The sequence below is a fragment of the Eubalaena glacialis genome, chromosome 3 (assembly GCF_028564815.1).
Source record: "Eubalaena glacialis isolate mEubGla1 chromosome 3, mEubGla1.1.hap2.+ XY, whole genome shotgun sequence".
NCBI classification, from domain to species: Eukaryota; Metazoa; Chordata; class Mammalia; order Artiodactyla; family Balaenidae; genus Eubalaena; species Eubalaena glacialis.
In genome coordinates this window covers 81090525-81106303 of record NC_083718.1, presented here as the reverse complement: position 1 = coordinate 81106303, position 15779 = coordinate 81090525, and the positions used below count along the sequence as shown (strand labels likewise).

Sequence of the window (15779 nt, the reverse complement as noted above, 5' to 3'; positions counted from 1 at the left end):
CAATGTCTGGCTGACAGTAGATATTCAATAACTGCTGTTGATTAAATTTTTGTCAAAAAATTTGTTGAATGAACCTAATTAGAGTTTAGGATTTTTTCCCTCTTTATTACATTGTTAAAAACTAAAGAATGCTCAGCTTCTCCACCAAGACAGCTTTTATTTTTCAAAAGTTCACAAATAATTAAAATCAGGAACAAAAACTATTCTCTTTGAGGGGTTTATCATTTCCTCTAACGCACAAGTTTTTAATATTTGGGGGGAATAATATCAATTAACATTTGTGTGCTTACTATGTGCAAATCATTTTAATAAACACTATAATCTCATTTACTGTTTATAATAACCCTACTAATCCTATTTTATAGGAAGGGATATTGAGACTTATAGAGTTTACTTGGAGAATCAGAAAAAATATATGGATTTTCTCCTGAAAAATACACACAAGCATACATACACATAATTTTACTTACAACATCAGAGGTTTTATGGACTTTCTAGAGTTAATTTACAAACCCGTAGGGCTGAGATCTCTGATAAAGAACTTGTGACTTAGCGATATCTTATACATGAATAGGCAATGCTTCCTTTTTCTTGTTTTCTATCTTCTTTTCAATTCTTAAAAGACACTTTCTAGACATTACAAATGCATTACCTAAATTTGCTTTATGTCACTTCATTCAACCTAAGCAGCCTTTATGAAGATACCTAAAGGTACTCTGAAAAATGAAGTCCCACTAAATATTGAGTTAAATTTTACAAAGTTGATAATTTTGTTTGTTTGTTTTTGGCTGCACCACATGGCTTGTGGGATCTTAGTTTCCCAACCAGGGATTGAACCCGGGCCTGCAGCAGTGAAGGCGTAGAGTCCTAACCACTGGACCGCCAGGGAATTCCCCAAAGTTGACAGTTTTGACTGTTTAGATTTTTATTATGAGACACACAGAGTTAACAACATATTCTTCCTGTAACATAGAAACACTTATAAATTGGATCAGTATATATTAAAAATCCTGCATAGCTATTAACAGATATCCACAACACTGTAAATCAACTATACTTCAATAAAATTTAAAAAAAAACCCAGATATCTGAGCCATTTCTCACTAAAGAAACCGTGTAATAGCCTTTTTGCATAAGAAAATCATTTTTCCTGATTTCCAAAAAGTTGAGTATTATTTCTTGTTTGTTTTGATAATGATATCTCTTCTCAAAATTCAAAATTAATGCAAAGACATGCCTTATCTTACTTCTCACATCTACTGAAAATAAAAACTTGGAAGATAACATTTCAAAATACATTTATAAAAACAAAAACACTAGAGCTATTAAAAGTTCATGTACATGTATCAGGCAACCAGTAGGCAAAATACACCATTTCTCTAACACAAACAACAGGCAACAAAATAACCCTCTTACCTGTCAAGGTCTGTACTGCCCTTTCGCTGGAAGGCAGCGGCTCCTTTCTGTGAGGCCGATTTAATGAAGTGTCCTGTGCAGAAAACAGTCCAGGGCTGTCAGTTAATTTCCTTCGGCCACTGGAGTTAGGGTTTGAAACTCTGCAGCTCCCTATTGCACTTGTGAAAAGGTTTGTATGTTCATCACTGCTGGCCAGATCAGAGTTGGGAGTGAATCCCCCAAGGGATAAACTTGGAGAACTTTCTGAACAGTCAATCTGTAAAGGTGTCTGCAATCCCAAGGCCAATGGACTAGATTCTGAAGGCTCTCGGTGGACCCACTGCTCTTCTCTGTTTATTAAGCTTTTTGAAGGAGAGAGATGAGGGCAGGACATATGACACCGGTGCTTTTCCTTATGTTTATAGCGCTCTCCAACAGTATCCTTCCCAAATCGATAGCGCTTCAAAGATTCTAGGACGGATCTGGAAGAGCCAGTGTCCATGGAAACCTGTGGTTGCTCAGAAGAACGGTGTTCTCTGTGTTTGTGACGGTGCCTGTGTTTGTGCTCGACCATCCAACCATAGGCCATCTCAGGAGGGACGCTAGGGTAGGTACTCATAGAAAGAAGGGGAGTCCTGCTGGTTGTAAGAAAGGCTTCCTGTCGAAGTAGCTTATGCTTTTTCTTATGGTATTTGGTGGGATTGAGAAGCAAATGACCAGCATGCATATAGGAAGGAGGTGGAAGTGGAGTGGTGAAAGATGGAGATGGAGGAGGTGGATAAAGAGTTGGGGGATACCTTCCATAGTAACCTAATCCTATGGGAGCAGCTGTAAGGGGTGATGGAGAGTAAGGCATGCCATAAGAAGGATAGAATCCAGTACTAGAAAGAGGAAAACTAAGGCTGTGCATAAAAGGCATTTCAGCCATTGCCTCCCTCATCTTAGGGGGTCTCCCTCTCTTCTTTTTTAAGTCAGGTTTTCTAATGTAGTGCAAAGGGTCTAAGGGGAAAGAAGGATGCGTATAGAAACTATTAAAGTTGATTCGAAAAATAGTTGGCAGAAGGTCTCGGGGGATAAAATGATGACTTCGATGAGTGATTCGAATTTCACTTAGGCGACTTATTAATTCCTCCAGATCTGCAATAAAGTCTGGATCCTGTCTATTTCGGAGTTGGGGATATTTCTTTTTCCGTTTTCGTTTTTGCCTTTTCATCTTGTCGTAGCTGAGGTAATCATGATTCCTGCGCTTACATTTATGTTTATGTTTTTCTTTAAGACTGCTTAGGACTGTAGAGGTTTCAGGGGGAATCAGAGAAACATGCTCAAAAGAATGCCTCCTCTTTTTTTGCCCACAAAATTTCTCTGCCCTGTCTGATGTGCTGTTATTATCTGTTCCAATTCCACTATCACTGGGAATGGTCTCATCACTATGAGACTCACTAATAGGAGAAGGAGTAGCTTCTTTCAGAGATGTGAGTTCACTCAAGTGAGAAGGAGAATTTGGCAATAAAGTAGGAGGAGATAACCGCCTCCTCCCCTTTGAGGCCTTCTTCATTGCAAGAGTCTGAATCATACTGCCCTGTCTGGAGTGTAAATGCAAATATGGCACTGAACTGGGTTCAACAAAGCCTGCATCACTACTTACAGGGCTCTGACCTCCACTAGTCCCAGAAGACTGAGAGCAAATAGGTGATGGAAGAATCTCAGAACTACTAGCAGATGAAGGCAGTAAAGGTGGAAGAATCTGTCCTAATGCTGACCCAGCTGCCTGCTGAGCTGTTTGTTCAAGAACAGCAAGGCTGGTAGGGCTACCAGAAAGAATGCCATTTAAGACAGTTTTTGGTTTTCGACCCCTCCTCTTTCCTATGTAAATGGTTCCTTTCTTGCTGACATTTATCTGTTGGCCCAATTTAGAGCCAAATGTGGCGGCAAGACTTGACACTGTATTATGGAGTTTGGATTGCACTTTCCCTTTATTACTTGATTCTACAGAGCTTGAAAGAATCTGATTCAACAGTTTCTTTCTCTTTAAAGTCTTCATTTTATTTATTTTGCGGATAATTGTTTTCATTAATTGTCCATTGTTTCTCTTCGTAATTTTTTTATCTGGTTCCATCTCAAGGTCACTCATACTACAGACAGTTGGCCTGTGACTGTCATCTAGATCATCTGGATCCTGAAGTTGATCCTCACTCTCAAAGAAATCACTGCTACTTCTATGGTTGTCACTTTCAGACTCAAGCTTGCTTGGACTTTCAGTGGCAACAAATGGAGCCACCGATAGTACAGGTGGCTTCATCTTGACTGGTGACCTCATTTGCCTCTTAGGTCTGCCTCTCTTTTTAGGAAAAGGAGACACAGACAGACTTTGTTTGAAGGAAGGAATTTCAATTTCTGGCTGTAAAATTGGGGGTTCTTGTTCTTCCTTAGACTGCAAAGAAAAAACTTTAGAGGCAGGAATTTTTAAAGTCCTTTTAGGTGGACCTTCCAGTTGAGGCATCTCCTTAGATTTAGGTCTTCCTCTTTTGGGTTTATAAATATCAGACAAAAGATCACTAGACACACACATACTGGAGGATAGTTTGTGAGTAGCAAAAGACTTATGAGATGGTTTTTCACTATCAGTTAAGAGAGCAAGAGATGGAGTTGTAGATTTGCTCAACTTTGGTAATCGGCGTTTAAGGAAGTCATGATCTACAAATGAAGATGGTCCAATGTTTTTCATAAACTTGGCTGCCTCGGAATTACTATTTGATAGTGAACTACAAGAAACATTTTTAAAAAGCTCTGATCTTTCTAATTCTAGCCCTTTTGGAGACCGGCATGTGCTTCTTGCCACCACTTTAGTCCACCGAGGTTTTCTTCCTTTCCTTTTTTTTAATGGTTTGGACTGCAAAGTAGTGCTTAGGCTTTCAGTTACTTGGCAGTGTTTATCGGATGCAGTTACTGCACCAAGTTTTAGAAAGGGCTTGTTACTAAATAAACTAGTGAAGTTAACAACTGAAGGCGTAATTGTATGAATACTGGATTCAGAAGTCAAACTTGGCTTTTTTCCCAGAGAAGAGCTTATTCTTGGAATATCTATATGTGTAGTTTTGGAATCATTTACCTCTTTATCAATCCCTTTGCATTCAATATTCATGCTATGACCCACAGACCTATGACCAATGTTCAAGTGGGTACTTTCAGAAGTAAATTGGTTCTTTCCGACAGATTCAGAAATTTCTTCCATTAGTTCTGTGGTAGGACTTAAAAGTAACGGATTAGGAGCCATCTGTGAAGACATTTCAGGGGGACTTCTGGTTAAAGGATTAACAGATACAGTAGGTGATGGGGAAGGGAGATTGCTTTCTCCTACTGCACTAAAAGGGGATTTTGCTGTAGATGCATCAGAAGCAACTCCCATTTGAAAGTCCGGAGAAGTGCAATATACAGGAGGTTGCTTTTCATGCTTTGAGGTTTCATAAGACCCCCTTTCACTGGATGAGAAACTGTCTTGCTGAATGCATGTTCCTTCATTAAACATTTCTTTCTCCAAATTAATGATTTCCTTTCGAACTGAGAACTTTTCCAATATGCTTTCTTTACTCTGCCGTATAACATTCTTCTCAAAAGTTTTGCTGGTGGCACTGTCTTTCAGGGATTCAGAAAGTTCCTGACTTTCATGACTATTGATGTTTGTACTACAAGAAGCCTTAAGTGGTTCCTGAGTGGGGAGCAGTGCTTCCGCTTTAAGGTTTATGGCATCTTTACTGACCAGTCCTGCCATAGGACAACTCACTAGTTTCTTTCCAATGTCCTTATTAACTAATCCCATCGTTGAATTTGCTACAATCTTCTTCGCACAGTCCTTGGCCACTAGGCCAACAGTAGAACCCAATTTCTTTCCCAAGTCTTTATTAACTAGTCCAACCACAGTGCCAAGTCCTAGCTTCTTTCCAGGTTCCTTATTCACTAAACCTGGAACAATACCAATTCCTAGCTTCTTTCCTGAATCTTTGCTCAGCAGTCCTACTGTAGTGATATTCCCCGGCTTTTTGCCTAAGTCTTTATTAATGAATACCGCTGTAGTGCCAGTTCCTAGTTTTTTCACAGAGTCCTTATTGACCAATCCTACTGTTGCATTAAACACTGGCTTTTTCCCAGGATCTTTAGTTACCAATCCAACCGCTGTGCTGATAGTTGGTTTTTTTATTAAGTCCTTATGTATTATTCCAGCTACAGAGCCAACGCCTGCTTTCCTGATCAAATCCTTGTTAACCAATCCTGCAGTAGTGCCAGTTCCTAACTTCTTAGGTTTTGTCTTGGAAGACTTGGAGGGAGGACAAGTTGCAATGAGCTGTGCCAACTTTTCCGTTACACTCGTTCCTCCATTAAGTAATGCCCTGTCCTTTAAATCAGGATCCCGGCTACCAACAAGAGTAGATGATGCTGCATTAATGTAATCTGTCATTTCTGAGTGTACTGGAGAAAGCTTCTTAGACAAAGGATTGTTTTCTCCCTGTGAATGAAGATGGATGCTCTCCTCAGACTGGCATTCAATGGCTGCAACATCACCTGATTTCTTGTACAACTTTGAAGGATCCTAAAATTTGAACAAGAAAAGGGTTTCAGAGATAGTAAAGCTTATATACCATTTCAGTTTAGCATTACAATCAAACAAACTAAATGATGACAAATCAGATATAAGACAGGCAATAGTGCTTTTTTAAAAAACCTAACTAATGTTATACTAATGTCACAGTATGTTAGTTCCTCTACTGCTATATCAGAGGCTATCAAGATGTAATCTTTGTTGACTTTCAACCATATGAACATACATATTATTGAGTATTTAGAAATATCCCTATGGTATTTTTTGACATTGTTTTAAAAAGGCAAATTAAAGTCTACTTTCTCCTTACATGGACTAAATATACATTAGCATATGAATGTACTGTTTTTGAAAAGATATTGTTAGTTACAATATCCCACGGTCCTCGTTTAAAATAATGGTTCTTTGCCTACCTCCTTATTTGATTTCAGTGATTTCAAACCAATGCAGGACAATTCCTGACCAACTTTCACTCCTTTAACACATTCTTAATTATAATCTTGAATGAGCAGTCAAGTTCTCTCTTCATGTGAGAAGAATAGAAAAGACAATAAAATACGTTCATATTTTCTTTAGAATGTGTTTTTATATAAAATCTTAGAGTTGGAAGTAACTTTTAAGTCATAATATAAATTGCTATCTAATGTATGAATACTCATTATATACTTTACAAATGAATTTATCATTTCACACAACAGTTTGTTTTACTTTTGGATAACAAAGATTTTTTTCTTCTTCACGTTTCAGCAAAGTTTTTTGTTTTTTGTTTTTTTATTGAGGTATAACTGACATAAAGAGTCTTTATGAGGTATAACTGACATAAAGAGTCTTTCTTAACCATAAAATACAAATGAAAGACCTGAACAAATGTAAAGACATACTGTGTTTGTGGATAGGAAGACATGAAGCTGACAATTTCCCCTAAGCAAATTTATAAATTTAATGTGATCCTAATAAAAATACCAACAAGATTCTCTCAGGAATAAGAAAAGTTATAATATTCATTGGGAAAAATATATAAGCAAGAATACCTAGCAAAATCTAAAAAGAAGGGGATAACTGTATCAAATATTAAATTAATTTTTAAAGCCTCTATCACTAAAACAGTATAGCACATGAAAAGACAAAAGATCCAATGGGCCAGGATAGAAAACCCAAAACCAAATTCATGCATATATGGAAAAGTTTTATATGTAAAATGGTATAATCCCTACAAAATAGAAATTGGCAATAACTAGAAAAATACCACATGCATTTATTCCTTTGACCACTTTTAGGGGGTCTACCCCAAGACACACTGGCAAAAAATCTAATGTTTGCAAAAAGCTAAAAATGTACCATTTTAATAGCAAAACCCTAAAATAGTCTAAATGATTATCTACAGGGGACTGGCTGAATAAATCAAAGTATATCTGTACAATGGACTACAATAAAACTGGAAAAAAAAAGAGAAGATATCAATATATTGCTATCGAATGCTCTTTAATATGTATTATTAAATGAAAAAAGCAAGAATTTGGACGGTGGTTATAATATGCTATCTTCTGTGTAAGAAGATAGGAATATGAATATATATACATATCTGGTTATATTAAAAATGGAAGAATAAACAGAAGATTAATGAAAATAGTAACCCAGGAGGGAGGAAACACAATACAACCAATATTTGATTCACTCAAAATTAAGGGGACTATCTCTTCTTTTGGACTGGACCCTTACAATTTTGCCCAAGAGGAAACTGGCTTTTCTGACAGTTTCATATTCAACTGACATATATTAAGCTTGTGATTAAAGAAACACATTTTCTTCCCATCTTGTTAAAGAAACAATATTCCCATTTTGTATTTTTACAGTTACTTTTCAAAACTTAAAAGGCTTTATTAAGTATTTTAAAATATATTTATACCTGAAAATTGTGACACTTCCATTTTAAACTTACCTTTAAAAATCTGTCTGAACTATGACTATGTACCATAGCATAGATAATGCTCACAAACAAGACTAAGTGAAAGGATACAGAATAAAAGTGTGTACTATATAACTCCATTTATATTAAGTTCACAAAGAGGCACAACTAATTATGATATTTAAAGTCAGGAAAATGGTTACCCCTGGTGTGGGGCAGTGATGAGAAAGGAGCACAAGATCTTGGTGGGTGCTGGTAATGTTTCATTTCTTAAACTGAATGCTGGTTACATGGGTGGTTGAGTTTGTGAAAATTCACTGAGTTGTTACATTTATATTTATGTTACACTTCAATAAAAGTTATTCTAAAAATTCTGTCTAAAAGAAAAGTAGAAACATCCAGTTCCCTTAACCTGTTAAAAGACTGTACTGAAATCTGGTTTTTCACCTTTGATGGAAATGAATATCTCAGGTTAATTAAAATCATCCTAAAACAGTTAGTATCCACAGTAAATGGTCTATGATTAAAGAAGGAAAAAATAAAAATAAAACAAAAAAAACGCGGATAATTTGATTTTGGTTTCAAAGATTTTTTTCTTCCAAATCCTGACACTGAATAAACAGAGTGAATGAGATAATACTAATAAGATGTTGAAAGCTACATTTGGTACTGGTAATATTATTCTCTTACCTTTCTAAGAACCTCTTAAAATGACAACCAGTAGTAAGAGGTGTCATTTTTAAGAGTATATTATGTTAGCCAATGAAAAAGATATTGTATCAAAACATCATTTTAGGCATATAATTTTCTTCAACTTGAAAACAAAGATAAAAGTATGCTCATTAGAAAAGAGGGAAGGTATAAACACTGCCATCCATAAATAAACAATTTTACATTTCAGATACTTCACCATATACTTCAAATACATGTACATTCTTTCATAATAATGGGGCCAAAAATGCTTGCTGTTTCATAGCCCACTTAAACAATACGAGGAAGACACCCTTTTACACAAATAAATCGAGTCAGACTATCAATTCAATGGTTTTGTAATAGTTCAAAATTCATAAAATCAACCACATAATGGCTGCTTTTTAAACAGCGCTGTGAGGCATGCAGGATCCTAGTTCTCTGACCAGGGATCGAACCTGTGCCCCCTGCAGTGGAGGAAGCCTGGAGTCTTAACGACTGGACAGCCAGGGAAGTCCCAGTTTTCGGCTATTTCTTCTTGTAAGGAATATAATGATGAACATCCAATTATATAAATCTTTGCCTATTTGTCCAATTATTTCCTTCAATTCAACTTCTAAAAGTGGAATTGCTTAATCAAAGGGTATATACAATAGGGACTTCCCAGGTGGTCCAGTGGTAAGAATCCGCCTTCCAATGCGGGGGACGTGGGTTCGATCCCTGGTTGGGGAACTAAGATCCCACATGCCGCGGCACAACTAAGTCCATGCGCCACAACTACTGAGCCTGCGTGCTCTGGAGCCCACGTGCCACAACAAAGAGCCTGCACGCCACAACTAAGACCGATGCAGCCAAATAAATAAATAAATTTTTTTTAAAAAAGGGTACATATAATAAATAGTTACACGTGTAGGACAGCTCTGCATCAAGAAAGACTTTTTTAATGGAAAAAAGTTTATTATAAAAATTCAGAGTTTATAAACACTACATTTCTGTAACCCAAGATAATACCTTGTGACTTGTGATATTCTACATTTTTAGGCAATGATATTCTTATGGCAGAAACAGTAACAACTGACAACCTTGCTTCTGACAATTTTGAAATTAAACATCAGACTAACAGTATTCATGTCAATCTTAATGTTCCCAAACCTTGACAACTGGGTGATTTGGTTATAGTTATGTTCAGAAAATACGCTCTCTCATTTACTGTTCCAATAAACTCATTGAGTTTTCATTTCAAATGCCATTATTTCTAGGATTAATTACTATTTGGTTCATTTTCAAATCCACTTGTTATCATCCTATTTTTATCAAACGGTTATCTTTTTGCCCATTTTAACCATTTCAAAATCTTTCAGATGGTTTCAATATTTCCAGCTCTTTGGTAGTGAAGTGTATGCTCATCTGTTGACTCTTTCCCTACTGTTGGTTTGTGTTCTTATACGGCTTGTAATGTTTTCTCATTACACTATGTGAGTTTTCTTTTTGTGAATGTCAATGTTCTAAATGTGAAGAAAATATTTTTCATTCCCATTGTCAGTGTTTAAGATTTCACAACCTATAGATACACTTTTGGGGTATTTCTATTTACATTTCACTTACTGCCTGGTATTATGAACAAAACATCCTGTCACATGATTTTGCAGGCCTTGTATATTTTTTCAGCAGTGTAATAGCTGTTCGAGGTCCATGTCATTTTTCTGAATTGTGAAGTTTATCATTTCTTATTTAGAAGAGCCCTTAATATTTTTGAAATAATATTTATTTCTCTCATGTTGCACATTTGTCTCCCAATTTACTGGTTGTCCTTCTACTTCCTATTATTTTTCTTAAAAAGAAGTTAAATGTATTCAGAAACATATGAAAAACTGTACTAAGTACCACACATATTCTGTCATTTGATCCTCACAACAACCATATGATGTGGTTAATGTAATTATCCTCATTAAATTTATTTTTTTAAAAATAGGAATAGTTTAGATACTAGATTACCTGGCCAAGGTCACTTAACCATTAAGTGATTGAAGTATGCTTTAAACATAGTCTGATTTCATAGCTAAAGCTCTTAACCATTATACTAGATAAAATAATCTCTTTAGTTTTATAGTTGTTTTCGTAGCATAATTGGAATGATCACATCCTCCTAAAGATGACAATCTTCACCACATTTTCAATGAATGTTTTTATGGTCTCATTCTTACTTTTACTTCAAATTATTTATCTATTTTGAATTTTTTTTTTTAAACATTTAACACATATTTTTTAAAAAGTATTTGTTTATTTATTTATTTATGGCTGTGTTGGGTCTTCGTTTCTGTGTGAGGGCTTTCTCTAGTTGCGGCAAGCGGGGGCCACTCTTCATCGCGGTGCGCAGGCCTCTCACTATCGCGGCCTGTCTTGTTGCGGAGCACAGGCTCCAGACGCGCAGGCTCAGTAATTGTGGCTCACGGGCCCAGCTGCTCCGTGGCACATGGGATCTTCCCAGACCAGGGCTCGAACCTGTGTCCCCTGCATTGGCAGGCAGATTCTCAACCACTGCGCCACCAGGGAAGCCCTATTTTGAATTTTTAAAACATAATCTGTGGGTAGAGAAGCAGCTTTTACCTGAAAAGGTTTTGTCTGTTGTTCTAAGAGTTTTTCCATTTCTCATTTCACATTCACTGATTTGAAATACATTTCTCACATATTTTTATTCATATTTGGGTCTAAGCTCTCCATTTTGCTTCACTTACATTTATGTTTATTCCTGAGCCACTAATAATATGTGGACACTTTACAGTATGTTTTAATACTTAAAAAGACTATTTTTTCCTTTTTGTAATCCTATAGAAATTCCTTATTTTATTTATAACAACATTATTGAGATATAATTCACATACCATAAAATTTACCCTTTCTGAGCACAAGTTCAATGGTTTTTAGTATATTCACAGAGTTCTGCAACCATAACCATTAACTTTAGAACATTTTCGTAAGGCTCCCTGGTTGTTTTTGCATATGTATACTTCCAGATGACCTTGAGGTTCATATAAAGTTTTGAAAAACTCCACACGGCATTAACTTTATATATTAAAATAGGAAAAAAAGATAGCTCAACATTAACTTTAGCTCCACGATAACAAAGCAAATGTTATCTATTTAGTCAAGCTTTTTGGTGTTACTAGATATTTATAATTTTAGCCATATAGATCCTAAACACTTGCTGTCAAGTTTATTTCTAAATATTTCATAAATACTATTACTTTTGTGAATAATTTTTTTGTTACATTTTCTAACTCTAAACTGATGGTATTCAAGAACACTACTGATTTAATTTACTTTATAATCTTGAATTCTTGCTTTGTCAGGAACTCATTTTTTCAACAAATAGTTTTAAGTACCGATTGTTTAAGTGCTAAGAATAACAGTAATGGAAGAAAAAAATCTCCTTCACTGCGGAGATTTTATTCTAATGCATGATAGGGGTAGAGGCAATAAAAAGATAGGTGAAATATGCAGTATATCAGATGGTGAAATAGGCTATGGAGAAAATCAGAGAGCATAGAAGAAGAGGAAAGACTAGGATTGGAAAGGAGAAAATCAGAGAGCATAGAAGAAGAGGAAAGACTAGGATTGGAAAGGATTTGCAATATTAAAACAGGTTGTCAGGGGCCTTCCCTGGTGGCATAGTGGTTAAGAATCTGCCGGCCAATGCAGGGGGACTCGGGTTAGAGCCCTGATCCGGGAAGATCTCACATGCCGCGGAGCCCGTGCGCCACAACTACTGAGCCTGCACTCTAGAGCCCGCGAGCCACAACTACTGAAGCCCGCATGCCTAGAGCCCGTGCTCTGCAACAAGAGAAGCCACCGCAATGAGAAGCCCGCGCACCGCAATGAAGAGTAGCCCCCGCTCACCGCAACTAGAGAAAGCCCGCGCACAGCAACGAAGACCCAACGCAGCCAAAAAAAAAATAAAAAAATAAAAAAAAAACAGGTTGTCAGGAAAGTCCTGATTGAGGTTACATTTGTGCAGAAGCCCAAAGGAGGTGAAGGAGGAGTCTATGTAGCTGCCTGAGAAAAGAACAATACTAAAAAGAGGAAACAGCAGGAGCAAAGGCCCTGAGGCAGGAACTTACCTCATATTGATAAATTCAAGGAATCCAGGTTTGCCAGAGTAATCAAGGGAAGAGTGGTCAGGCAGAAGGTAGGGGGACAGACTTTTTTTTTAATCCAAGAGAGGGGAAGCCATTGGAAGGTTTTATGTAGAGGAGGTATGTGACCTAATTCTTCATTCAACAAATATTTATTGGGTGCCCACTCACTGTTGGAAATAAAACAAAGAACAGTAAAGACAAAAATCTCTACTCTCACAAAGCTTAAATTTTAGTGGGAAAGACAATAAAGAAAAACAATAAACTTTTAAAATATTACTTGTTGGAAGGTGTTAATTGCTATGGGAAAAAGAAAAGCCAATTGAGAGTGCTGTGAGAGAGTCTGCAAAATTGAGTTAGGTGACTGGACTAGGCCTCAATGATCAGGTAACATCTGAGCAAAGACATGAAGTGAGAAAGTTATCTACAGGAACATCAAGAATGCTAATATGGCAGGACTTAAGCAACTGACTCAGGGAGAATAGAATATGTGATCAGAAAGGGCTATTATTATCACGGAGGGCCTTTAGGCCATTATAAAGGCTTGAGCTTTTACTCTGAATAAAATGGGAAAGCACTAAAAGATTTTGAACAGAAGAGTGATATTTCACTTACATCTTCAAATATTCCCTCCCTCTAGCTGCTCTCTTCATAAAGTTATAAGGATTTAAGGGTAATAGCATGGAGTCTTTCTAGACAAGAGATGATAGTGACTTGGACTAGGGTAGAAACACTGGAAGTGATGAAAAGGTAACAAAGACTGTAGTTGGAGGAGAGTTGAAAACGACTATGAGGAGTTCAGTTTTGGACATGTTAAAACTGAAATGTGTTCTAAACATCCAAATAAAGAGGTCTGAACAGGAAGATTGAAATTTGAAAAACAACAGCTTATAGATATTTAAAACCTTGAGCCTGGTTCACATAACCAGGTGAGGGTTGATCAATGGAATATTTATAAATGGAATATTTCCTGCCATGTCAATAAACAAAGGATGTCACAGTCACCAATGACTGCAGCCCTCCAATGTGAGCTGGTGAGCCCTGGGGAAACTCAGGGCTGAAAAGAATACCTGCCATCTAGCAGCCATCAGACTGCAGCCACTCCCGGTGGTGAGCCCTGAGGAAACGCAGGATGTGAAAATACAGGCCCCAGATAGCTCAGGTGCATATCAAAGGAATGATTTTAGTGAGCCCAGACTCTTGCATCTTCCCATATATAGAAAAGTGCTAAATTCCTTAACTTGAGATATCTGGTTTTCTTTAACAATAATCTTTTGACGTTCCCAATTACCTGCTCTTTGTTGCAAAACTCCTATATATCCTGGCTCCTCCCCTCACCTCCTTTGAGCAGCAGTTTCTCAGTTATCTGAAACGCTGCAGTCCTTGTTTTGCCCCAAATAAAACTTAACTCTCACGTTGTGTATATATTAACTCTCACATTGTGTATATATATTTTTTAAGTCAACAGGGTGAATATAAACAGAAGAGTAGAGGACTAAAGACTAACACTGAGGCATTACAACATTAAAAGATCAAGAAGATGAAGAACTAGCAAAAGAATGAGGAGGCCAGAAGGTAGCAACGAGGTGGGGGGGGGGGGGAGGCAGAGTGAGTGAACGTGTGATACCTTGGAAATGAAGTAAAAGAAACTTATTTCCAAGAGTGATGACTGCCAACTGCTGCTGACAGATCAAACAAATGAAAACACATATTTCTTTGTTGGATTTAGCATTGTGGCGTGGGGATGGTCACTGGTAACCATGTAAAGGCAGTTTCTATAAAGTACAAGGGCAAAAACATGGGAATTCCCTGGCGGTCCAGTGGTTAGGACTCCACACTTCCACTGCTGGGGACCTGGGTTCAATCCCTGGTCGGCGAACTAAGATCCCACAATAACATGATTGGAATGGGTTTAAAAGAGAATGGGCAGAGAGAAATCTGAAGAACAGCAAGGAAACAGAGAAATAAGGAGGCAGAGCTAGAAGATAAAGTGGAATCAAAGTAGTTTCTTTTTTTTTAATGTGGAAAATAATGGCATCTTTTTATCCTCAAATGAAATATAGCAGTGAAAAAGAAATGAAAAGCCATACAGCCTTTAAGTTTAATACATACGTGTGTATGTATATACACGAAATCATTTCAACATTCATCCTCTGATACAAAATACACTTCTCATGTACTAAATTCTCGTACATACTTGGTTCTATTGCTAGATACTCCATTCTGGGTCATTAATTTTCTCTCTATCCATGCACCAATACCACAATGTTCTAACCATTTTAACTTTAATTATCTGATGTCTTATTCCTACATGTTACTGTTCTTTTCAGAAGTGTCTTGACTACTTTTGCTTATTTTTCCATATAAATTTTATAAGCAACTTACCTGGTGCCAAAAAGTATGTATTACTTTAATTTTGATTGTTAAATTTGCAAACACCCTGAAGCAGTGAAAGGAGGGACATGAACAGATATTTGTACTCTGATGTTCACAGGAGCATTACTCACAAACAGCCAAAAGGTGGAAGCAACTCCATTGACAGATGAATGATAACATGTGGTATATATATGTACAATGGAATATTATTCAACTTTAAAAAGTAAGGAAATTTTGACACATGCTACAACAGGGATGAACCTCAAGGACACTATGCTCAATGAAATAAGACAGTCACAAAAATTCAAATACTATATGATTCCACTTGTATGAGATACCTAGAGTATTAAGTCAAATTCAAAGAGTCAGGAAGTAAAACGGCTGTTACCAGGGGCTAGGGGATGGGGGGAATAGGGAGTCACTATTTAACAGGAATTAACAGAATTTCAGTTGGGGAGGACTGAAAAAGTTCTGGAAATGGATGGTAATGATGGTTTTCACAACAATGTGAATGTACTTAGTGCTCACAGAACTGTACATGTAAAAAAGGTAAATTTGACGTTATGTATATTTTACCACAATAAAGAAAGTGCAATTAAATTTTGGGACAACAGACATCTTTATGATTTTTTTTATTCAACAACATTTTAAGCTTTCCTATTTGTTCAAAATTCACTAGTGTTTT

General features: G+C 36.7%; 1 protein-coding gene across 10 annotated transcripts in view; it reads right to left on the bottom strand.

The window, feature by feature from the left end:
• Positions 1-15779, bottom strand: part of ASH1L (ASH1 like histone lysine methyltransferase) — a 208041-nt gene that overhangs the window by 141944 nt on the left and 50318 nt on the right. For all 10 annotated transcript variants that reach the window (XM_061183329.1, XM_061183334.1, XM_061183336.1 and 7 more), the window contains one exon: positions 1417-5980. In XM_061183329.1, coding sequence (XP_061039312.1) covers positions 1417-5980 — 4564 coding nt within the window. The remainder of the gene's footprint in view (positions 1-1416; positions 5981-15779) is intronic.